Below are 26,632 nucleotides of genomic sequence, written 5' to 3' on the forward strand. Positions count from 1 at the left end.
ATGATCATGAATCCTGTATAAGAGATTTTAGATTCACTCAGACATCAAAATACGACATGGATACGTGCAACTTCAAGCTGTAGCCAGTGAAGAGGACAATATTTGATTACTTTCAAAATTATGTTTATTAAATTTAGAAAACACCATTTTTGTTAACAGTTTCATACCAACAGCAGGAAAGAAGTGAAACTGCAAGAGAGACGAAGATGGGGCCTGGGCCAACCCCTGAGTTAAAAACCACTTGTCTTTCAAAAGCTCATCGGTCCCTATGCGTTTGCTGTCTGAGGAGGGCGTCACCTGCATCTAACCTGGCATAGACTAGAAGAGAGAGTCAGTGTGGTAGTCAACATCTCAAGGTAGAACACCAAAAGAAACGAGACATAAGAAAAGTCTGGACATCAGGTAGAAAAGTTGATTTGCAAAGTCACTTTTCAAGTGGAGGTTGTTTTTTTTGTTGTTGTTGTTTTTTTTCCTGCCAAAATATACCAAGTATGCAAAATTAACATGTAATTAGGTTGCCAAACCATGTTGGTATGTAGGTTTCATCACGCAGATGTGGGAGGCGGGGTTCTGCACAGCTTTAGGGGATGTGGACTTGGGGGGGTAATTTGGGATGCAGTACAGATGTTGTCCATAAAGGAAGTGCAAACAAAGTCTATAAGGTGTGTTTGTTGAGGGGGGCTGTCGGGGGGTGGGGAAGGGTTACGGGGGTATGAGCGGAGTAGGGCTCACCCCCTTTGCTCATCAAGGTGCTGAAAGCGGCGACTCTCTGGAGGGTGAGCCCGACATATCATCAGGGGGGAAAACTGTGAGTGTGCAGGCTCGGATCCCCCCCAGTGACTCGGGCAAGTCGAAAACTTTGTGCCATTCGTCTTTCTCGGGGTCGTACTTCTGTACTATTTCCACCATGCACCTATTGTTCCACGAGTAGCCGCCCACCACGTAAATCTTATTCTCAAACACGGCCACGCCCACGTCGCTCTGACCTCGCAACATGGCGGCGATAGGTGTCCACAAGTCGAGGGCGGGGGAGTAGTATTCGCAGCTGAGGACGTCGTCGTAGTCGCTGGTGCCCCTGAAATGATTGCCTCCGATCACGTAAAGACGGTCGCCCACCGTGCACATGCAGTGGAGGCCGCGAACTGTCGTCATGGGCGCTTTCTGAGTCCATTTATCGGCATCCGGGTCAAAGCACATCAGCTCCTTCTGAAAAGTGTCGTGAGTGATTCCACCTGCAGCAAGAAAAAAAATATAAAATGAAAATGAAATTAGGGCTCAAGGCTCATTAGTTGGGAGAAGCTGTCACTCAGACAGATTAATGACTCGTTCGCTCAAGTCAGCCAACCTTTTTATTCATCTGGGCAATGTGGAGCATCAGCCAGCTCTGACGCTGGAAGGCCGCACATTAAAAAAAAAACAAAAAAACAAACAAAAACAAAAAAAAAAAAAGACCTCTGACTTCTCTTTGATCCCCTTTTTCCACACCTTCACTCGAACCCACCCGCCAATTTGCAGGCTAAACACTGATTTCACAAACCGAGGTGACATCAATAGCTTTTCAGCCTCTTTTCCACAACATGAAATAATGCTGATGAGGAGCGCTCAGTACAAAGTGGAACACCATTACAAAGCGTCCACGCATGCACGCGCATTCACGCGCATTCACGCAAACAGTCTGTAGACACCGCAACACACAATGCTGAGGGAAAGTGGGGAAGGAGGGAAAAAAACACAACCAAAAAAAAAACAAAAAAACAGGACATGTCTACAGGGAAGGCTTAAAATAAAGAGGAACACAATCCCAGCATGCATTTGGGTGGAAGCCAGCCTACCCCTCCCCCCCAGGCAGATTGACTAGGAGCAAATCCAGTGAAGATTTGCAGAGCACGCCGAATACAGGCAGTATCCCTCTTTTCTTGCTGCCCAGTGATCGTGCGCTCGGTTTATTGTTCAGGCCTAAGCCGTCTATTCAGCTGCCATGACTCAGATCTCTGATGGAGCAACCCCTTAGCTGATCAGGTTCAAAGATGGCCTCACCATCCGTTTTCCTTATCCAAGTAGTCCACGGAGCAAATCAGCTATTAAAACCCTGACAAGAGAACAGTGCTGGAGTCAAAATAGCCTCCTTGTAATACCTCTCAAGGGAGTGTGCTGCTATTTTGATTCAGTTCAATAGCTTTGGCCTTTCCCTAATACAATAATGTCTGATCAGTTTTCCAGTATCTTTGTCTAATCAGCGCCATTAGAGAGACACTAAGAGCAGACAAGATTTTGCCAAATTGATCCCAGCTCTGACAAACTTGCCGAGGAGCTTTTGCCCTTCCATAGGCAGCTTAGGGCAGACTGCGATATTGTTCATAATGTCTGCTACATATGCCCTTGTTTTACCACGCCAAAACATTTCCCTGCTCAGCCATGCAGATATAAAACAACTGCAGAGTCCCCTTGTAAAACCAGCAACCTGGTTGAATCAGTGCCAACATATGTGGGACTCACAGAAATGATGTGAAATAGACGGGGAGGTGGGGAGGGGGCTTAGCAGATTCCAAAAATACCCCATAATGAGTTAGAGAGCCCATATGTAACAATCTATGTATCCATGTATTGATTAGCGTTACTGCAGAGTGGTTTAAAATATATGTAGACTGACATTAACATACAAAAGGCAGCGCAGGCTTGATGAAACCAGTTTTTACTTTCTTCTCACTTTTCAGAGTGGCTTGAAGAATGGAGAGGTTTGCATTTATGGCCTCTGTGTCATGCAAAATACTTTCAGTCACTTGCGTTTCTCCATTGAGCATAATCACCCTCTTGAAGTCGTACTGTCAAGTTCATTTTACAGCCGTATCACATCTCACTCTGACTATTAGTCCCTGCAGGAATATGAGCTCTAAATGGCTCCCCTGTTCCCTCTATTCACTATTCCTGATAAAATAGACAGTTATTTACTCTTGAGGTGAGCAGCAAATTGAAATTTCAGACAGTTATGAGCCATTATGGGTCATCACTTCTGGGTTTTAAGTCATACAATGAAATTCAACACACTTTCTCTTAAGGTTTTAAGCAGAAGCCCCTTATTTTTTAAATTCACTTCATAACTCCACACAAAAAAGGCAGAGGAGCTACGCTGTAACCGTCTTAACCAACACCTCCATTATATCACGAGAGCAGCAACTATGTCAATACGACCAACATTTCATATGATTCAATGTGGAGCCATCACAGGACATCACCATTTGGAAACCTAATATTCGTGAGCACCGTCAGTTCTCTGCACTGAGCCCAAACAGACTTCAAATGCATGTTCAGCACAGATGAATCAAAGGTGTGAGGAATGATTAGCATAAATCTGTAAGTGTGAAAGACAGTGTTTTTAAATGATGTAGCGAGTTCAAACATACAAATACCTAGCAGACTGTCAGAAATAAGAAAAAATATGAAAAGGAATCTTTCTTAACCATCTTTCAAATGACCACTTTCAACTATTTCAATTTATCCAAACAACTTTGCAGGCCAGTACAAGCTTAGTGCAGAAATGTCACTATTAATGCAAAGAAATTAAATATAAACACACATGTAAGCTAAGAATCAAAAAGCACATTCAGCCCAGCAGATTTTTACACTAGAAAATATCCTGATCTGAAGGAAGCACGTCCATATATTGATCAGTTTTACTGCGAGACGGTTTAAAATAAATAGACACTGACATTAAAATAAAGAGGCTAGAAAGGGATGATGAAAGAAAATGAAAAATCTTGAGCTCCAATTTTTACCCTCTTCTCACTTTTCAAAGTAACCTGAAGAAAGAAGGTTTGCAGTACAGAACCATATCCATTTGAGATTACTGTCAGCTCTCACTGACATTAAATGCATGTTCAGCATAGATGAATTAAAGCGGAGAGTACTTTAGATTTTTAAAATATAAAATGATCAAATATAATCATCTTTAATGGAGGAAAAAAAATAAAAATAAAAATCTCAACCATGAGATTTACATCAACATTTTTTTCTTTACATAAAAACACCATTAGCAGACAACTAGCGAGTTGTGAAAACCTCAAAAATCCCCAGTCAGTGAAGCAACAATCACACACAAATCATCAGAACACTCGGAAAAAGTGTAATAGTAAAACCAAAGGGTCTTAATCTCTCGACAGGAATGTGGACCAGCAGCAGCGTTGCTCTGTGCCGTTTTCAGTGCTTGTGTCTGAACTCTGTCACACCACTTGAGCCGTGATGGTCTGTGGGCTGAGTGCATTCGTCAGGCTCATCCAGCTGACAGAATACCTTCAGACAGCGCAGCAGCACAGCCGGAGAATGTGACCTGATGTACTGTGACAGCTAGACACAGAAGTGCACTCTAGCTCGGGTCACCTTGCACAGCGCGACTGTAACCTCTGAGACCGCGGACGCTACAGCAGGGACTCGCCGGAACAAAACTGCACTAATGGGTAATGCTCGTTTACCTGTGCCGTGGGCATTAAAGGCACTTGAAAACACGCTGTTGTGTTATAACCCACAGCTGTACTCAGAAAACTGCCTGACCAGCTTGATCGTGTAACGCAAGCGTTCATTTTCCCTGACACATATTTTCAGCTGTCACAGGTGCACAGCCAGCTGTTACAATAGCAGAATTTACAAGACTGCTGAACTGTGATTGATTGTATCTCTGAAACATGAGACCAACACACAAACGTACACACACACACACAAAGGATAAGCCATTAGACTATCAAAAAGTGGAAATAAACGCTACGAAGTGGAAAGTACTGCCAGGGGCGAAGCGATTCATACAGCTGGCTACCAGCAGATTAGCTCAGGCCGTGACCGTTTTGTTATTCATCATTTCACTTTAGTTATATTAAAAAGTAAAATGTGTGGCTTTCATCTCGGCTCCACTCTAATATTAGGTCTGCCAAATCTTGTGATCTGTGTGATCCCAAACATGCCCCAGTTCTTCTCCCTGATAATGTGAAATATTAACTAATTAAAAATTGTTTATATAAACCCTGATAGTACTCATGTGTGGAGGTAGTCCTTAGCTTTTGGCCTCTTTCCAGCACGTCAGAGTTCGGTGATATAAAAATCAAATCAAAGGGGCTGCATGTACTTTTAATGTGGCAATTTTTTCCAGCTAAACATGAAAGATAACTGGAACCAATGTGATAGAGAATGTGAGGTGCCTTCTGTAGGACCATCTAACACCGGCAAACATTTGCAGGTCTGTGGATTGAATTCACGGCTTGTGTGCACAGTGATCACACTGCTGGATCTAATAAAACTGCATGCAAGCTGGTCAACACCTCAGACTGTAAATTGGTTTAATACTGCTGCTAGTATATTGCTGCTAGAGAGCATTTCAATATTTTATTTTCATTAGCTAAAGTTTCCCAGGTGGCACTGTAAGTACAATATGCGTTTAATGCAACTATGTAAGTGTTGGTGTTCATAATGTATTCATATTCAGGAGGATTAAAGGATCAAAATACCAACACCATTTCCATTCTGATTGTTACTTCTATCTCCCCTTCTATATATATATATAAAAAAAAAAAAAAAACAATGCTGAAAACCATTATCTATTTTTTAAAATATTTTTGCATAAAACAATTTTTTTGCTCATGTGTTGCAGATGGATCATAGTACCCATGGCCAGGAGGGATTATTACAGTCTCTTCTGTGTTACACCTCCTACACAGGCTCTAGTCCTCTACTTTGCTCCATCCTTCCCAATCCCCCTCCACCACCACCACCGTTCCCCATCTTTTGTAGCACCTCTCTGGATTAGTCACACTAAGAAACTAGGGCTCATCTCCATACTGCAGGATTTGTTTTCCGTCGTATTAAGTGAACAAGTGCCCAGGTGTCACCTAAAGAGAAAGTACTGGCTGGCTGAAGGCCCAATTCTCAGTGTCCGCCATCTGCCCTAAGTGTTGAACCCTCGCAGGCTCCAAAAGCATGCTCAGCATAGATGAATAAAGTGTGAGGAAAGATTTGCAAAAGTCTGGAAGTGTGAAAGACACTTTCTTTATATGAAGTTTGAAAGATAAAAATACCTAGCATTAACAGGCTGTCAGAAAAATCCTGACTCACATATAACTCCAGAACTCTATGTACGGTTTGTCTAAAATGAGATACTATTGTGACCCCACCTTGCAGTTCTATAACACATTCAGAGAATAAAATTTATTGCTATTGTAACTTTAAAACATGCAATTAAAAAAAACAACTCTTACCCAGTCATGCAACATTACATCTCTATTTATTTAAGCCGATAATAAACTCAAAACTCCCTGGAGCCACTTACCTGAAATATACATATAACCACCGTACACCGTCCCAGCGTGGCCATAATGTGGCTCATTCATTTTGGCAACGTATGTCCATTCATTTGTCCTTGGGTTGTAGCACTCCACAGTAGCTTGAAGAAACAGATGAAAAAAAAAGAGAAAAAAAAAGACTGTATTAGTAGAAAGTAGGTCAAGACACAACTAAGGAGGACAAACAGCAGCAAATGAGGCCTTGGAGGGTCTCAGCGTGGGAGCTAAAACAAGGATTTAAATAGAGAGTACACATCCCCACCAGCTCTGAATGCACTGACTGTGCAGGAAATAGTGAGATTGTTCGAGCTTTCATCTTAAGGTGTCTGATGGTTCTATAAAATATCAGAGAAATCAGAAAGGGGACCTTAGGGTTCATATCAGATGCTCACAGGCTGATAATTGCTGGCTGGGAACCCCAAAACCAGCCAGCCAGCCAGGGTCCATCAACATGTATGATCACTGCATTGATGGAGAAGGGTAATGATTTACCTTCACATCAAACACCACAGTTTAACAATGCAGAATCACACGTTTCCATTTCACTAGAGCTTGTTAACATTTATGACAAAGATTTGTGAACTACTAAGAATTACCAGAATTTCTCCATTTATTATGGGTTACAGTCCCATAATTCCCCTGTTGACTTGCTCCAGGCTTCCTGGCAAATAAAATGGGTTTCACCAGTGGCTGATCTGTTTCATCATTTCTGCGTTCACTATATCTGGGATCCAGTTTTCGACATTTCTGGATTGAACTTGCTGAAGAAAGTATTTGAAGTGAGGTGCTCCAATTACGGAGTCTGGAAATGTAGGTTGTAGATGAGCCAATCCCCATAAACATGCTTCAATGAACTTTCACAGAACCTCAGAAGAGTGCTACAGGAGTACACTGAGCTGGGAAAGGCTACACAGGTATTTCTAAAGACATGAGTGAGGAAAAATTCTGAACAATCAGGACTGTTGCTCCACTTTCCAGAAGCAGCTACCTGCAAAAATTACAACTGAGACAGTTAAGCACAAACAGACTTAAATACAGAGTACATCCCAATAGAAACGGTGGAAATGAGCCCAACGTTACCTGCAAAACGAATCTCTACAACCTGCTTAAACTCTTTTCATTCCTGAAACAAACACCAAAGCTGTAAGGCATAGTGGAGGTGGTATCATTATTCAGGGATGCTTTGCTACCTGAGGCCTGGGTGCCTTACAATAGTGTAGGGAAGAATGAATTCAAAATTTCCATCCATCCATCCATTTGCTTCTGCTTATCCTTTTTCAGGGTGGCGGGGGGGGGGGGGGGGGGGGGGGCTGGAGGGCTGGAGCCTATCCCAGCTGTCTTAGGGTGAGAGGCAGGGTACACCCTGGACAGGTCGCCAGTCTGTCGCACTGCTAAATTTCAATGAAGAAATTTCCAGGGCAGCAGTGCATTCCCTGAAGCTTTGAGAACGCTCGGTGATGAGAGAAAACAATAAACCCAAGCTCACAAGAAAATCAGCGTCACAACAGCTTTTATAGTCTGAATAGTATAAGCTTGTGAGTTTTGTTCAATCATATCATTATAGAAATAGATAAAGATTTTTGTTTAGTGCAGTCCTTCAAAATTCCTCCTCATTTTACAAGACTCATAAGCCACTGAAGTATATGGGGTTATAGAGGAGCTCCTGTTAGTTACTCAGCTCAGGAGCCGGTCTTTTCCAGCCTGCACTGTAAATGATTAAACCATTGTGTTATTAGTTCACTCACATTGTGTTTCTTCATAAATGAGTCAGAACAAATTTAAATGTATCATCAATAAGTTTAGAAATCCTGGTAATCCAATGTTCCCTCACAAGGATTGTGAGTCACCTCTGGACCAGCTGGATAAGTCTCACCAAGGAAATCAGTGGATACCTAGGTCTGCTTGCTCAACGACTATTATCAAAGTGACCTTCAGCAGTATACAAACTCTCACACCAACTTGATGGAAATAGCACAGTTGTGCTGACCGTATCTAAACTGCAAAGTTGCTGAAAATGGAATTCATCACAAGCAACTTCTCAATAAAGAAATTATAAATTGCATTTAAACCTTGAAATGTATTCAATGTATGATTTTCTTCTGTAAGCTGGAAAGGTCACATTTGTAATTAGCATGGATTTTTTTTCTTTCTACAAGTTCTTCACCACAACAATAGAAATAGAAAATAGAAAATAGAATAATAATTTTAAAAACTGGCAGCTTGTGGTGACATACAGCGAGACCTGTACATTTTGCTTCTTTTTCAATTAAAGCATATATAGGTGCCTGATGCAGTCTTATTTTTATATTAAAAGACTGAGCTGTTATTGTGCAAGAGCTATAAAAGGGTTTACAACATGGTGAACTAGAATTAGTAAGTACGTGCATCTTTGTTACATCCTTTTGAAAATATAAAAGCAGCACAAAACTAAAATCCATGCAACACTCAGGTCTGCAAGTATATTCTAAATATTCGTTTCTATGTCGTGAAGATTTTCTTTTAAAATCTAGGCATTTCTGACGTAACAGAAAAACCACACCCTCGTGATCTACCCAGAGCAAACAAATATAATAAAAGGGGCACATCCAGAAAAACATGGAGGCCTAACCGCATGCAGTTAAAGGGCAGTGAAACGTAAAGAAGGAAGAGGCAGCTGTGTAGACTGACAGTGAACTGGTGCTGTGTTTTTTGGTCTAATTATAACCCAGACTGCTTCCACAGTAGCCTCTCTCTGTCCACTGCAGCTACAGAGCTGAATTTAAGTACTGGGTGGCACCTCTCTGTGGTCTACAGTTGGTGCAGAGATTGCAGATTGGTTACTCAGCATCAACAACCAAATTACAAAGACTAGATATAAATGTATAAATACATCTGTTGGCTTTTCGTCTTTCCACCAGAGGGATGAAATGTGAACCAAAAAGCTTGTAAAAGCATCAGATTACTGATACAAGTTGATCTGATATGACCCGCTTTTTTTTTTTTTTCTTCCCTTTTTAATCACTGAAAACGCCACTGGCAACATGTATCCACCTCTTTATTTAATCCTCCCTGCAGGCACAGTTTGTGTGCCAACTTCAGCTGTATCTCATCACCTACAGTTCAATGTTATGTACCTACCACAGCTCTGAACAAATAGAAACACTGTGACTTTGTTAAGACTGCATCAGCGTAGGCTGTGGCTTTGTTGTATTGCACTGCAATTTATTACACGGAGAGAGAAAAAAATCTAAACTTATTTTATTCATGATATATTATGACACCCTAAACAACACCTCATCAAAAACCATGACACTTCTCTGAGGCTGCGATGACTGAAATTGATTCTGCATGTGCTGAAATGCTTTTGTAATGGATTACATTCGATTGGGAGGGTGTTTGTGATAATGTGCCCATCCTCTAAATTTTATTAAATTACACACACATTATGTGTGCGACATGTTGAAACAGCAAATGATGTGTATGCACGGCTCTTGATTACTTGGCGTCGGTATGCTTGCAGCCTTATTAAAGCGCTCATTCTTTCTCACACTGCTCTCTCATATTAAAAGTGTAAAATCTCATACAATATTAATTAAAGGCCCCTGTTGTTGCTTAAAAGGAAACAAAAGCAAACAAGTGGGGGAAATAAACTCACCAAGCTCCCCTGCAGCATTCCTTCCACCGACAGCGTAGAGGTGTCCCTTGAGTGCACTGAGGTGGAAGAAGGTACGTTTCTCATTAAGGCATGCCACCTGGATCCATTTGTTGTAGCGAGGGTCATATCGGAACACCGTGTCCACTGCTGTTTTGCCTTTGGTGTCGTAGTTGCTTTGGCCACCCACAACATAGAGAAAGTTGCCGATGACCGCAATGCCGTGTTGGTAACGAGGTGCGTCCATGGGCGCCAGCGCCTTCCATTCGTGAGCCCTCTCATCAAAGAGACGCAGCTCCTTGCTCACAACAAGCTGCTGGCGCAGAACACCACCCAGAGTGACCAGGTGGGCACTGTCTGAGCGGATGGCTGTCCGTTCTGACTGCATAACTGGCTGCATGTAGGGCATCATTTGGTAGTTGCTAGCTTCCAGGAGAAGGTTGACACAGGTGTTGTCCGTACGCATAAAGTCCACAGTCTGCACGTGATTGATGAGATCCTGCGGGTTCATGAGAGGAAAGCGGATGTTCTTCATGAGCTTTGGGGCATAGTCCATACGGCTGTCTTCAAAGCGTAGCCAGCGGCAAGCCGCCTTGAACAGGTCCAACTCAGTGCAGTGTTTTAAGCTGTTACTGGACAGTACAAAAGCCAAGCGTTCAAATGGTAGCTTGACAAACTCCCCCGTGCCCAGCAATGAGGGAAAGTTCTTCAGGATGAAATTGTTGACGTATTTATCCACCTCTGTGAGGTTGTATGTGTTGGCAATGCGTCCCACTTCTACACAGTTGTCCAGAGAAACCTTGACAGAAAAAAAAACAAGTAAAAAATCTTGGAAAGCTGCAAGTAAGCGTGAAAAGAAAAGGATGGATGTAGCTTACAGCCCTTGGAAAGTAAAACAAACTCTTGGCCTACAATTGGTCATTCCTTTAGTTGTATAGAAATCTATGGAAAAATGTCCTCAGTCCCTTGCTCTGTGAATTTACGGGCCTTTTGCTAGTTTCAAGTCCCAGTGAATGAAACATAAATGAAAGAATATGCTATGATATTGACTAATTCTCAGCTCAAGGGAAAGAAGTCTCATTACAAAGAATCAGTGCTTTAGCAATTTAACACACAGCAGATGTCAACTGACTCTGCTGCTTTTGTCCATTTTATATCACTTTAAATTTAAAAAACGTGGGTTTTCAGACAGTTGGCAAGAAAACCAGCTTTAATACACCTTGATAAATTTATCAGTAAAAACAGATTGCTGCACTGCATTAAAGAAAAAACAAGTACATACATTTTTAAACACTTTGCTGTCAGCATTAATAGTCACTGCATGATAACTTTAGCTAATGAAAGCAGGCAGACATATTAACAGTTGAAATTATAATTAAAAGCTGATTTCTCTTGACTCTGTACAACAAGCACAACCCGTAAACAAAATTGTTCTTCAAACGTACTTTTTCTTCATTTAAAATAAGTCTTTGGTTTTTTGCTCTTACCCTGCCTCACAGGCATGCTCTCACAACTTTCCCACCAGTTCAAATCCAAAATATTCAGAATCAAGATACTTTTTTAATCCCTGATGAAATGATGTGGTCACAGTCAAAGACACCAAGAATAGTAACTAAACTAAAATATATAAAATTAAATTAAATTACAAAGTTAGAAAATATAACAAAACAGCTCTAATAGATACAATATTTTGAAATCATAAATATCCAAGTACATTACACAAATTGAATATATGTGGTTGGCATTGAGGTGGCCCTCTTGTCATACTCTACGTTGCTATTTTCTCTGTAGAGGATGTGCAAATAGTAAGAGTGTGCAACTATTGCAGCTTGTACTTGTGGATTAGATGGAATTTGTTTAAAATGACACAATGTTTATGAAAAAAAGTTTCAAATTTTATATCCAGTTAATTCAGACAATAAGCTAACTTAAAAGCTGCAGGATAGCTGTAAAAACACAACTTTTGTGAGAATTTCCTTACCCCAGAGATGAGAAAGACCTTGCAAAAGTCCAGCACTGGAAGGATTTGTAAGAAGCTGGCTGCCTCAAGTGTGTCTTGCAGATTCTCCATGTTGAGTGACAACTTTGCCGTGTAGATAAAGTCAATAATCTTCTTGAGGCCTATTCGGTTTACTCCATGCAGCTTGATACACATTAAATCCTGTTCTTTCATTCCACCTGCACCAGAGGAGAGTAAGGGAAAGAAGAAACTAACTGAACATATAGTATCTTTATATGGTTCAACTCAGATAGTTTTTTTTATTCAAAAGAATAAAAGCTAATATATGCACACGTCACGTAGATGCAAATGTCAATACCAATGTTTTTACAGTCAAATGACTTATGTCACCAAGAATAGTAAGCATAAGGGAGCACTTTTGTTCAACATTTACACTCAGAGCATTCCCTTTTCACTAATAACCTAACTTAAGGCTGTTCGATATAACGATATATATCGGATGACGATTTAAAAACGTCTATCGTTTCATTTTACGCTATCGTTTGTTTCGTGGTGTCGCAAAATAAACTGTTTACGGCAATATTTTTTCATCGTTTTGATGGTCACTGTAGTGGCTATATTAATTTCTTAAAAGTTCTCTCTTTCTCTTATATTTTATATAACCACACAACCACACTACAGATGGACAAGCGCCTGTTTTTATGCATTTATTTTAGCAACAGCGACGGTAACACCTTCACGTGTCTGCTTGTTTATGTTCCACATAAATCTTTCACAATAAAGCTCAAGATCCTGTTGAGACTTTTCAAAATAAACTGAATCACGTGAAAGAGCAGATTATTTACGGATGAGAATTAAAAAAAGAGCCGCCAGGTGCTAAAAAATAAACCTTGGACTCAACCGTTAGAACAGGTTTTCCCCCGCAGCACACCGTGTAATAAATACTCACAAAAAAAAAACGGCGGCCTTTACAACTTATGTCTAAAAATGTATAGTTTGTATAGACTCCAGCTACATGACCCGCAGCTGGAAACACTTTCTGCAAGTCGAGCTGCCCGAGATTCACAGAATTTACAGAAAATGTTACATTTTTGTGATTTATATCGTTATCAGACAATAGAATTCTTATATCGGGATATGAGATTTTGGTCATATCGCACAGCCCTAAGCTAACTCATTAGTAAAATAAGACAAAACAAAAAGCTTTCCTCTGTTCCGTTATATTTCGCAAGCTAATCTGGACCAAACAAAGAAAAAGAAATTCATGTGCACTGCTCATCATATAGAACGTAATGTTACTTGATGACAAGTTGCCCATCAAAGCTTGAGTCATGAAAGTAAACACCTACGGGTTAATACAAGATAAATTCAGTGCAGTAAGGTTGCGTTCTCTGACAACATCTGTGCTACTCGTTTTCCCTGCGTCAGATTAAAAGCTTTCAGTTTAATTGCCCAGATATCTTTGTTATCCGAAAGTGAACGAAGAAAATTTTTTGCAGTCTGTTATTCCTGAAAATACCACACAAACACTCTCTATGTACTTAAAAAGAGCTCAAGGTTCTTCTGCCTCTGCATACAGTGCACAAAGGAGATGAAACAGGCAAGTAGGTCATTTATATTCATTGCCAGCACAAATGACCATGAACATGAATGCATAACAATGGCTCAAACAAGCTGGTTTTATAATATGAATATATGCTCAGTACTGGAGGGATGAGGGCACAAGGTCAATTTGAGTAATTTATTCACAATGCAAAATTCTAGCAACATGACTGCCACTGTGTAGAAACAGAAATCCTCATGAAAAGAAAGCAATTTAGTGGAAAATACAGAGATATAGAGTACTTAAATGCCTGTGCCACTGTCACAAATATCACAAAATTCTACATCGTGGTTTGGCTGGAGTAAGGGCTTGTAGACCAACCTGTGAACATGGCTTTGAAATAGTCGGAGGAGGAGGCCATCATTGCACGGTGCACAGGAAAAGCTTCATCACAGTCGCCAGCCACCAATGTGACATCACAGAGCAATCCCTCTATCCTCAGCTGGTCAAATCCCTTAAAGAGGAAAAAAAAAAAAAAAACATGAAAGAGAGAGAGGTTTGTTGCTGACCCTGAGCTTAGAGCACCTGAACAGCTCTGATTTTACTCCCAAGAAGAAGATCTCGGCTTAGACAAAGCCTGATGAAAAACATCAATACTAAAACTTTCAAATACGGCTGCTGCCAAAAAAGGAAAAAGCAGTCACTGCTTTAGGGCTCAACACAATGAACTTGTATGGTTCAGTGAGGATAAAAACAAAATGCCGTCAGCAACGGCCTGTCAGACATGAGCTCATGGACCTGAAATGATACGTGACAGCACTCTAGTCTTGAGCTGGAGCTGACCGACTTGATTGTTGCCTTCATATTTTCTTGGCTTTCTTACGCACAACTGGTTCAAAGTGACATGTTTAGAATTACAGGGATTTTTTTCTCTTGTTGGCATAGAAACCTGATGCAAAGTTACAGCTAAAAGGCACTACCTACACTAAACATGGGCGAACACACTTTAATTCATAAGTGGATATTGCACTTATTCACCCAACGCCTGATTTCACAACCTACCAGCTGACTACCACTTCTGATTATGGTTATGGCGGGTTGCACTAAGAATGTGCAAGCCAAAAACCGCCTTGAGGCGACAGTTACTGTGATTTGGCGCTATTTAATAAAACGAAATTGAATTAAACAAAAAAAAAAAAAAACCTGTATAACACATACCGACTCACAACCCCTGCAATAATCAGTGGGCGGGTTTTTTGGTGGATGCTTCCAAATGCACCACCTAATTGAGACTAACAGATTCTATAATCAGGGTGTACGATCACATCAGGCTAGAAAAATCATTAGCATTCCCTTACTGTGCTGTGGCAGCAAAAGATTAATGAGCTGCAAAAGCAGCCAACGGCCATTCATTTTCAGTGAGAGCCGATGACGAAGGACAGTTATTGCTGTTGCAGCAAACAGCATGATGCCAGCACTCACTTGCACAACTTTAGGCTGATCTTCACTTTGCACCAATCAGCGGTGACATGCCAAAGCTGCCACCAACTGTAACATTTATGCAGCTTCCTGACTTTTTTTTTTTTTTTTTTGGGGGGGGGGGGGGGGGTTGTGTATGTACAAGATGAGTGAGCTTTTGTTATATTTTTCATCAACAGTAAATCAGGTTGCGCTCACCCCTTACATCAAATTACATAGACACCAAATCCCAACTGTTTTGGATTATTACTGAAACACGAGACGAGATATTAAACTGTGCCCAGGAATCCATGGTATCAATTCCCTTATGTTGTGTGATACCGCAATGTTAACAGTTTTTAATCTTCAAAGAAATCCAATTAAAACAAATATTCAACATCTTGCTGGCCTGCAATCTGCAAACACCTGTGAGCAGAGCTATAGAAACTACTCACGAGATCGCCAAAGAAATGGTAAGGCCAAACATTAATGTTATTATCAGACGAAGGTGATATTTGACTCTACACTTTGTTTTCTCTATGTTTCTGCACTCTCACCTGAAGAACCACTGAGCTGTGCGTGTTGCTTGTGAAAAATCGAGTGTTTCCAGTCTTTGATGCCTGAAGGTGAGCAGAGATGCCCATATCACCATAGCCCAGAGCAACTTTCATGTGAGCGTCGTCGTCCTCCACGAGGGATCTAATAGGAAAAAGGAAATAAGTTTTTCTTTTTTTTTTCTTTTTTTAACTTCAAACGGGTAGCAAATGCACATTTCCCTCTAATTTTAGCTTCTGGAAAGTAGGACAGATGCATTTTCAAAGTGACACTGCTTAAGGACATTTTGGGCGGCGGTAGCTTAATTGTTAGACTGTCACCTAAAAGTTGTAGAACTGCAAGACTGAATCAGCGAGGGAAATTGTGGCAAAGGAAGTGAACGAGGTACAATGATCTTCCCGAAGCTCTAACCAACCAGACTCCAGCTCTAGGCCACTCCCGAGTCTTAAAAAGCTGCTCATGAATTCCATGAGAATATACTAATATGCAAGAAATGTTTCTCCATAATATCAGTAAAACATTGTGAAATACCCAAGGCTGACATTGCATCCGTTCTAACTTTTGTTAATTAGCACTTAAATGAACATGCAATGATATGCACTAAACATTCTGTGGAAAAAAAAACAAGCTTTGAAATCCCAATGTCATATTCACAGCCTTCATTATCCTCTTTAGTTGTATAGATGAACAAGTTATAGGCACATATGTCTGTGTCACACCACCAGCACTAACATCAGCAGGATCTGGCATGAATATTCAACACGGTGCCAAAATGACCTCTGCCCTAATTTACATGAAATGTGATGTGGATATTTGCTGTAGCCACAGTATACGAGCCCTTTTGCCAGAACTGAAGATTTCCACTTAGGTGGATGTGGTATAACGGTTCAATCCCAAGCTCCTTCTGTCCACCTGTCAAAGTGACCTTGGACAAGAGGCTAAACTCCTAATTGGTCCCAGTGGTCAGGAAAGCACCGTGCCTGGTAGATTCCTGCCACCAGTGTGTGCTTGTGAACAAGACACAGACAGGATAATATCACTATATAAATGGAGACATACACCATTTCCCACAGTACACAGTCAATATTTAAATTATGAAGAGAAGCTCCCTGAATTGTCCCTGGATGATGAATAGATTTCATTCTGGACAACCTCTAGCACCTTCAATCTAGAGCCTCCATCATGTTAAAATGGCAAGAATATACATCTCAGTGAAATACACATGGACATAAAGTTTGCAAATGGATTCGCCACTGACAACTGCATCCTGTCTTCCAATACATTCAGCAGCAGCTCACCTTCCTTCAGATACAACTACGACCTCGACATGTGATGTAATAGGGTGTAAAGTCCCTAACTGCTCCATAGAGGGTGAACATGGAAAGACGGCAAGTGTGACTCAGATCCCCAAGGCAGATACTCTCGGGATACGAGTACATTTTGTTCAGACAAAACTGACATTAGAGAATGAAGCTCATTTGGGTACAAGAGCTGTGGATCAAAAGAAGAACAATACTAACATTTGCTATCAAGCAACACAGCTCTATAGTGTATATCATAAGCAAATCATTTGGATTGCTTTTCTACTCCAAGTACCAAAAACAAAACAAACACAAAAACAAAACAAAAAACAGCTGACTTTGGCGTTAACAGTTCGCAAAAGAATCGGAAACACCTGTCTTGCATTTCTAGAAAAGCAAGAACATGATGACAATCCGACAATAAAAACAATGATGTGATTGAATAAGGGCAGTTGTTTTAATGGGAAAGAAACAAAACTTTCTTTGCCAAGTCTGCGTCCACAGTAGCCAATTAAAAATCTGTATTTCTAACACAGAATGAAAACTAGGCTTAAAATATTATTTCTATTCTCCATGCACTATATTGAGATGACATAAACAGCAATTAATGTGCAATTGGGGCCTCAAACAGTGTTAATTTTCAGACGAATACTGGCCTGGTTAGAAATCCTTTTTTTTTTTTCACCCCACAAAAATGTCTGGCTCAGCATAGAAGTGAATTTGCGTCTTCAAACAGACCCCATAAGCAGGCAGCGCTTGTCAGATATACGAGACTAATGGAAGTAATTTGAAGTTCTTGTCTGGCTGAGCGCTTGATTTTTTAAAAATTTATTTATTTATTTTTTGTGGGTAGTGGAGTGGTTTTCCCATTTGTGAGTAAATGTTCCCTGTGCTTTGATGGGCTGTTATTCAACATCACTGAATAAAACATAGCTTTTACATGTTAATAAAAAGGCTGGGTGAGCCGCTGAGTGTCACGCTCTTCTTTCATATGTATGAAATTAAATTAATGGGGCATATTTAGGTGGAGGTAATATTTTAAAATTGCTTCACATTTAAACTGAAAAACAGTTTATGTCTGTCCCAATAACAGATAGATAAACATACACACAGAGGAGGGTGTACAGTTATTCTTTTTAAGTATACGGAAAACTACACACCCACAATGAATAATTAAAGAACGCTCTTGATATTGAGAGTCTCCTAAATATGTCTGTTTTCTACTTAGCAGCAATATTCGTATAGCAACTCTGATCACAGCAAAAAGTGAGCTGCTCAGTCTAATAACCAATCATCTAGTCTTCAGATTTCCTCAGCATCTCTAACATGTCTGGTTTTTACTTAATCATAAATAAAGAAAACATAGTCCCAGCTGGTAAAGTAAGTTGGGAATATAACACTTGCCTCCGTCTGCATTACATGCATATCTATTTTAAGACTGATCTCATATAACGTTATGTACATCAGTAATAAGTAGGCAGAACATTGCTTATGTAAATTGTACATCCATTAAAGCTTTTGATGCAGGTCTATTATAGGAGTAATCAAGTGTGATGGTGTGTTCATCTGTTACATAAAGATTTGGTAGCACAACATGGTACATCTGATTAGAAGAAATGAGATAGTTAAAGCTAGGTATTTTGCTGTGATTCTAATTCTTCAGGACACTGAACATGTCATGAAAAAGAAAAACACTTTGATGACATCTCTTTTGTGGGGGGAAAGAAAAAGAACAGGGGAGAACTCGGGTTTTTAAATCTGCCATCTATTTGTATCATCTCCCCGTGTCTGCATGGATTCTCTCTGGCTTCCTCCCACAGTCCACAGACATGCAATTAGTAGGGTTAGGTTAACTGGTGATTCTAAATTGCCCACAGGTGTGTGTGTGTGGCTGTCTGTGTTAGCCCTGGTGACCTGTCCAGGCTGTACCCTGCTCTCTCTGCTCACCATATGGCAGCTATAATAGGCTCCAACCACCCCCATCACCCTGAATTGGATAAGCAGAAGAAAATGGATGGGTGGGCTAAGGGGAAAACAGATGCAATTCACAGAAAGGATGTAATGAATGCTAAAAGGCTGAAATAATTATTCACACCTGCTTCTATCAAAGTTTGCTTTGATATTGGTACAGATTATACATGCATGCATGTTTAAACAATACTAGTGTTCTCCTATTTTTCTTATGTGGAAGCCAGTTTCTGCTGAATGGTCCGTGTACAAAGGGCTCCAGAGCGCTTGTGGTTTAGGTAGTAGAGTTGCTCCTACAGTCTATATGTCAAAGTATCCTTGGGAAAGATATTGAAGCTCAAATTGCCCCTGATCCATTCATCACAGTGTACATGTGTAAATTGATACAATAGTGATTAGGTATAGATAAAGGCACTGTAACAATGTATAGGTGATTGGGTGAATGAGAGTTGTAGCAGAAAAACCAAACTAGTTCCAGTCCATTTGCCATTCTTTTTCTAACTGTAACATCACAAACTTTAACACTAAACATACTAATTGAGTCAGACAAGCAGCTCTTGGGGTTTCTGCAAAAATCTGAGCACCGCAAAGTCTGACTTTGGGGTAAATTTGCTGGATTTGAGCTTTTGTACAGAAAACTGCCAAATTTTCTGTTATTATACAGATACTCACAGAGGCTCATTATCCGTTAATTGAGTACGTTTGATTAACAGTATCTTGTTGCTACTTACCCTCTTAAGCAGTCCCTATGGGGGGACTACTTGTTTTTTTGTTTTTTTTGTTTGGTTGTTGTTGTTTTACTTTTTAGAGACTATTTTCTTGTGATGTGTAACTCAAATAGGTCTCCTTTTTCACAATAGTTAACCCAAAATTGAAAAAACAAAACAAAAAAAACAAAACACACCTCTCAGCAAAGGTAAGATTTGCATTAAAAACTGGATGCTGCAGCAAGGACTTCACTATAAAAATTATATTCTTACCATTATTAGTCAAGAACAGAGAGAACCATAACTATAAGGGATCAGCTTGCAGAGTCTCACTTCAAACCCTATGCAGCATTTACAGAACTGTGCAAAGACTCATATAGCATGGTTTTTCACAGGACTGCACATGAATGAGTCCACAAGTGCAACATGCATTGTTTTTTAAAACAGTGTCTTTATTTTTAAAAACATCACAGGCTGCAGGCTGGCGAATCACCTGCAATACCGCTCATTTGACCTGAATAACTGACCTCAAGCAATGTGACAGAACTGGTCTACTTTCACTGGCCGCAAACCATTTTGTCAACGTTAAAGACTGTATTAAGACAGTAGTTTTGATGGTTTTGACAAAGATCAAGATTGAAATGATAATAAAAAAGGGAAGATCACTCTCCTGAGTTACAATTAAAAAAAAAGAAAAAGGATTCGCCATTTGAAATAAAATGCCATTTAAACACATACAGCATTTTTGCCTTTAGGTTTCAGAATAAGTAAATGGTGAATCATTAGATCGTTAACCTTGCACATATTAAAGAAACTCAGAAATGCATAATAATTACTGAACTCCACAACTAAAGACCCAACAAATCAAATGGTCACTTAAAAAAGATCTACACCATTAACTAAGTAAAATAAAATGCTCATTACTGGCCTGATTGCTGCTATTGTTATGCTTTACTCTGTGAGCAAATAAAGTATGTAAGCGAGCAGAGATTCATTAGTCTGCAAACACAGAATGGAAATTAAATGTCTGCTTGGGTATTGTAATGTTTTTGATGTACATTAGTGTGAAATGTAAATAGCCATCTTTCAGTAATTATTTTTATAGTAACTGTTGCACAGTAATTAACTTTACCAACAATTATAGATGCTGAATCTTTTTGCCGTGAAGGAAAACTGCACACAGGGCTGGAAATGCAGAATTATGAAGACTCAAACGATTAGGCCAAAGACATTTGGGATATATGATGGATAAACATTAAGAGAAGGTCAGGGTGAATCTAATTGTTATTCCTTTCACATGCTGAACTGAGGAGCTGGTAGGAGGACCAATGAGGATACATAAACAGACAAAATAAGCACAAAAACACGGAGACCTCTACCACCACAGGAGGTAAGGAAAACTAGAAATATGAGATCTAGCTATATTACTACAGGTCTGTTACATATGAATGATTAAGAATTAAATACAGCACCATCTTTTAGATGACAATGAGAGAATGGAATTGGTAATAAGGTACATTTTACAAGGAGATGATAATGGACCATGTCTAGCAGGAACACCATTACCACGAAATACTGATGGCTTTAACAATAGTCACATTCACACTGACACAGAGCACAGGCGATGTACTGGTACATTTACCCCGTCAGGTGGTAAGTCGGACAGGCAGCGAGGAGAGAGTGGGTTGTCCAAACCACAAAGGAGTGTTGGTGGCTGCCGGAACGAAACAAAGAAGACAACAGCTACAGCATCCCACATAAAAGTTCTGCTCTTCCTCACAGACCAGAGAACGGAGTCTTGAATCTCTAGCTGCATCCCTGAGCAGTCTGAAGATACAAAGCTTTAGTGCACGCAGCACTGACCAACGCAAAAATAATATGTATATTATGTTGGATTTTTTTCTCTGATCTTGAATAAAAGTACTATTACATTCAAATAAATTCTACTAAGCTTCTATATTATATGCGTATATAACATTTGCACAATCACATACGAACTTTTTAAAACATAGCAATATATAACACTGTATTAATTGTGGCATTGTGTTTGTATGAAAGATTATGCTCAATAAAAGCTGTCACAAGTTCAACGCTAAACTCATTTCACAGTTTAATACTCAGCAGGTCATGAAGCACATTCAGCCTTTGAACACTGAGGGTGGATGAATGCAAAACTGCTTATCAAACACTCAGTATCATACACTGTCACACATACTGCCGGGGTAATTTCATTAAAAGTCAGTGCCTCCCATCTGATTTTTTATTTATTTAATTATTTTTTTGTACAATAACTTGTATGTACTACATAAAGCCGTGCAAAATCTTGCCTTTGCTATGAAAATCTTGAAGTACACAGGATTGAGGGCAAACTTTTCACATTTTAAGCCACTGAAGAAAGTTTTTTCATATAACCAACTTTAAGAACAAAAATCACAGGATACATCAACTTGAAAAACAAAACGTCATCAGTTTAAGGTTTTGCATAAAGAGTAAGAAAACCAAACATTGGTGTCGTGGATGTGAAAGAAATTTAAAAAGTGCACTTTGGCTAAACTTCAAGGGGTAACGTTACCATGTGGGATAGGTGGCTGTCAAAACAAATTATAGCATATCTACCGTCTCTCTCTTTTTTTTAAACCTGCATTTTGATGCCTTGCTTATCTTCTGGCTGTGATTCATACCGTGTCAAAATAATTTTATAATTTAGTCATATTGTAAACGGTTGCAAATGTAGCTAACAGCCATGAAATGGAGAAACAAAACTGATGTTCCTTAGTTCTTTAAAATGCTGAAATTTGAGCTCACAGAAAGGCATAACTAACATGTGTACTTTGAGGGCCTGTAATGAAAAATATACTATTCATAATATAGCATGAAGGTAAAATTTTTACATTTTCTCCAATAAATACGCTTAAACAAAATCACAAGTTACTTGATCATGTATAGAATAACCCCCCTATTCCCTAGAAGTTGGTATTATATCAGAAGCCTTAATATATTCTAAGAAAACCATTTTATTTCATTTGACTTTAAAACATTTTAATACATGCATAATACTGACCACTTCACAAGCTGAGTGTGAAGTAATAGATTACAGATGATATAAATCCCTCTTTTAAAGTCAATAAAGAGATCTATCCTAGATTTTATGCATAGACAAAGTTGTTAAAATTACTATCAGGTAGTACCTTGAAATGCAGTTACCTTAGCAACTACATTGGCACATTGATAACAATTCAGTTAAAGAATCTGTATAATGGTGGTACAGATGAAAGCCTTTGTTCAGGTCTTTCCTCAACCACTAGAAAATGTACTTCTAACTACAACGACAAGTGCAAAATATGTGATGCTATACAATCCATTTTAATATCAGTGAGATTTGCATGAACAGGAATGTTGCCTTAATTTTCAGCGAGCCGGAGGAGGAAGCTGAAGGGTTGAAAAGAAGTAATAAGGGAAAGGGTGGCAGCCTATCCAGTCCCTTCATGTCAGTGGAAAGCTTAAACACATCCTTACACCACTGACAGTTCAGGAAGCTAAAGTCAACTTGGCTTTCTCCTGGAATGACAGCAGAAGGGTCTTAAAAGATTAATGAGTATGGCTTTACTGCCTCGTCATGTTTAGCCTTGCATCGATAGGAACTTTATTAATCTCATCTGTTTTAGGTTCTTTGACATTTGTGGGACCAACATCACATTTTCTGGAGACAGATGCTTTTAAATTTGTAATGCACCAGAAATTCTTTTCACACGTAATAAAAACAAAAACAGATCACTTTTTCTTTTTATTCAGCATTGCATGTTATATATATAAATGTTAACAAAAAAACTTGGTGTCTACACGTGCCATCAGAAAAGGCTTTCCTGTGTCAGTTTCTGGACCCCGGTGCAAAGTAACCAGGGTAAAGGCTAAGTTAGCATTGCAGTCCTCGGTGCTCGTGTCAGATTTATTGTCAGATGCATTTATTTCCCCATTTGTTTGGCTGTTGACATTATTTTGAATCCTACTGTATAAATGTAATCATGGAGGCCACACAACTTGATTACATCAATAACTAATACACAGAATAGAGTGTGTGTTTATGAGGACATGGAGAGAAAAAACGGAGACACCAATCATAATGGCAGTGGAGGGCACTAAAATAGCGCAGCCATTGTGTCTAAACAGGAAAAAATAAAAGAGCTAAACAGGCTGGTGCGTTCAAGCATAATCAAAGACATTCTGTTTCACGTCTTTGCCTCCGACAGACGGCTTTTCATGTCTGATTTCATTTTTTATTGAATGCTGAACTCATTCCCTGCTTTCACACTGGAGACTGGAATTACCAGTGCAGGTCCAGTTTTGAAGTTGTGAAACATCTATATCGTCTAGCAGGGAGGGGATCAAAAGTCTTTTGAAAAGTCTGAACTTGGGATTTTTCGATTCCGCAGGCACTTGATTTATTGGGATGTGTCTGTGATACCTGCCCACACTTTGCAGACTCACAAAAAAAGAAGAGAGAAAAAAAAGGAGAGATCTCTATTCTTAGGTTGGAGAAGCAAAAAGAAAGAATCATAGATAAAATTGGTGAGAAAAAAAAACAGCATCATAATCTAAATGATCATGCTTTGGGGTGAGCCTATCTCTTGTACAAAGAGATACAAAAACGTTAATATCTGATACCGATATGTAAATAATAATAACAAGTCCGTCAGTCTGACGCCTAAAATGCATTAATTACTGACAACAGTGGTAAAAGCTGAAACCTCTTAAAAGTAAGTGGAAGTTTTTCTGTGCCACCTTAAACTGTACTTAACTGCATCCTGTTTACTTTAGGTCTCAGTCACACATACCTGATGACTGGTCAGTGATCATCTGGCAAACAGAGGTTACAAGGGAAAGAAAAGAAAGAAGAAAGAAGTTCATTCTCAGACCTGTTTGTGAGTGGTCGAAGGAAAACGTTAGCGTGAAAGTGGTTGCAAAGAGGATACTGCACCAAAAACCTCTTTGTGATTGCTTTGTTAGCTAGCAGGTTGCCACAGTTACATGTAGATGTAGTTTGTGTGGAAGGCAACAACCTTTCTGCAAACACTTGCAAGCTACTCACCCAGCAGTACTGAAATTGTACAAGTACAACACAGATCAAAAAAACTTTTACCCTGAAGGTGAGCACTCTCGATTTCTGGTTTGCATCACACATTTTCAAGTTTCATTACAACTCAGAAAGTAAATAGTACAATCTATGCAAATCACAAACGACAAGAACATTGTCCAAAAGATCAAAGCAATCACAAAGAGGTTTTGAGTGTAGCACCCTTTTTGCAAAAAATTTGTAAATAATGTAGACCTACTGAAACGTGACAGTTTACTACAAACATCTCTTCTGAAACACAGGTCTCAAAATCCAAACTTACTGTCAGTGAAAAAGAAGACACCATGAAGTCCAAGTAACTCTCAGTCAGAGAGTTTTAGAAAAGCCATTTCTAAAACTTGGAGCACACCAGCCTCAATAATTATGAAATTGAAGAAGTTTGGGAGCACCTCGGCTCGTCATAAAGTTGGCAGTCTAACTCAGTGGTCAGTCAGAGTGAGATTCATAGGTCCTCTGAAGAGATACCTGCTGGAAGGATGGCCATGCCGATGGCACTTCATCAATCAGGCTTTTAAGGTAAAGTGGCTAGACAGAAGCCACTCGAGGAAAAAAGACATCTGACAGCCCAATTGGAATTTGTCAAACGGCATTTTCAAGGACTCCAAGAACATGAGAGAAAAGCTTCGGGTTTCATGGAAAAACTGAAGTCTTCCATCACAAGCTACTAAAGCTTGGGGTGGCTGCATCCTACTGCAGGAGTGTAGTGACCGAGGAGCTGCGTGAAAACTGTCAAATAGATACACAAAACCTGCTCCAGAGTGTACAGAAATGCTGATCCTGGCACCTATGGATGAGATTGCAAGAAGCTCTGCTTGTAATGTCCTGACAAGTACGAGGAGGGGCTTTGAGCCATCTGTAATGTTGTAATTAACAATGAAGCTCTCTTATTTTAAGACAAGAGAAAATAATTACTATTAAGTGCGAGAGAGAAAGAGAAACCGAAAAGATATCCCCCCTCCTTCCCTCCAAGGACACATCCGTGGCAAACACGGCTCATGCATCATCTGTGGAAAGACTTGACGATGGCAGTTGAGAGATGCTGCCCTTCCAATCTGACAGAGCTTGAGAGGATCTATAAGGAAGAAGGGGATAAATTGTTCATGTTTGCAAAGCTTGTAGAGACTTACCCAAGAGCCCAAAGCTTTAAATGCTGCCAAAGGGACTTCCAAAAGTACCAAATTAAAAAGGCCTAAATAATTATGAAAATGAAAGACTTCAGTTTTTCCATTTTTAACAGATTTACGTATTCTTGTGTGACCGATGGGCAGAAAATTGCAATTTCATCCATTCAAGATTAAATCTACAAGATAAAAATGTGTCAAAGTGAAGGAGCTCACATACCTTCTGAATCCACTGTGCTTTGAGTGTGTGTGTGTGTGTGTGTGTGTGTGTGTGTGTGTGTGTACTCAACAAAAAGATCACAAGACTCCTACAGTCTGGCTGGTGCCCTCACAATACACTCTCTAGCAGCTGAATCCAAAGCGCTTGTGAAAATAGAAAGGCACAAGACAAGGTGACAAAGTGCACGGAGAGAAACAAAACAGGGACGACTGGGTGAGCACCTCTGAAGCTAAGTGAGTGGAGTCAGGAGGAAAATCCATTTGTCTTTAGTAAACAGACACCTATAGTGAAGCGTCACTCTCAATCACTGAGAATAGCAATGCAATAATGCTATGTCCTGAGCAGCTCCTATTCATGAAAAAAAATAAAGAGTACAGTACAACGATCAAACACTACATCACATCAATCATCAAGAGAAAACACCACAAGTTTACAGACTCAACAGATTTGGCCTTTATCCATCCATTCTCTCCCACTCATCCTTATCAAGGTCATATGGGGGGGGGGCTATCCTAGCTACCTTAGGGCGAGACATGAATTACACTCCGGACAGGTCGGCAATCTGATGCAGGGCTAACACAGAGAGACAGACAACTGAATTCCAACTCAGAACCTTCTTGGTGTGAGGCAACAGTGCTAACCACCAAGCCACCGTGCTGCCGCAGCTAAAAAAAAAAAAGCCCTGTAGCTGGGAAAATGCAACCCAACCTACAGCAT

At 39.8% G+C, this 26,632-nt stretch overlaps 1 protein-coding gene across 7 annotated transcripts in view; it reads right to left on the reverse strand.

Annotated features, from left to right (window-relative positions):
- Positions 1-415: 415 nt before the first annotated feature.
- Positions 416-26,632, reverse strand: part of klhl13 (kelch-like family member 13) — a 42,902-nt gene continuing 16,685 nt past the window's right edge. For 4 of the 7 annotated variants that reach the window (XM_086308519.1, XM_086308520.1, XM_086308521.1 and 1 more), the window contains 6 exons: positions 15,470-15,611; positions 13,836-13,968; positions 11,933-12,129; positions 9,955-10,750; positions 6,308-6,421; positions 416-1,232 (listed from right to left, as the gene is read on the reverse strand). In XM_086308519.1, the coding sequence (XP_086164645.1) occupies positions 745-1,232; positions 6,308-6,421; positions 9,955-10,750; positions 11,933-12,129; positions 13,836-13,968; positions 15,470-15,611 (1,870 nt within the window). In that variant the 3' untranslated portion in view covers positions 416-744. Of the gene's footprint in view, positions 1,233-6,307; positions 6,422-9,954; positions 10,751-11,932; positions 12,130-13,835; positions 13,969-15,469; positions 15,612-21,085; positions 21,158-26,632 lie in introns of all 7 variants that reach the window. The other 3 variants (XM_086308516.1, XM_086308517.1, XM_086308522.1) reach the window with 1 other exon arrangement.

This window comes from Aulonocara sp. 'chitande type north' Nkhata Bay, linkage group LG10 (assembly GCF_057382095.1).
Source record: "Aulonocara sp. 'chitande type north' Nkhata Bay isolate Kocher_YH1m ecotype deep benthic linkage group LG10, A_spYH_male_GT1.1, whole genome shotgun sequence".
In the NCBI taxonomy this organism is placed as follows: domain Eukaryota; kingdom Metazoa; phylum Chordata; class Actinopteri; order Cichliformes; family Cichlidae; genus Aulonocara; species Aulonocara sp. 'chitande type north' Nkhata Bay.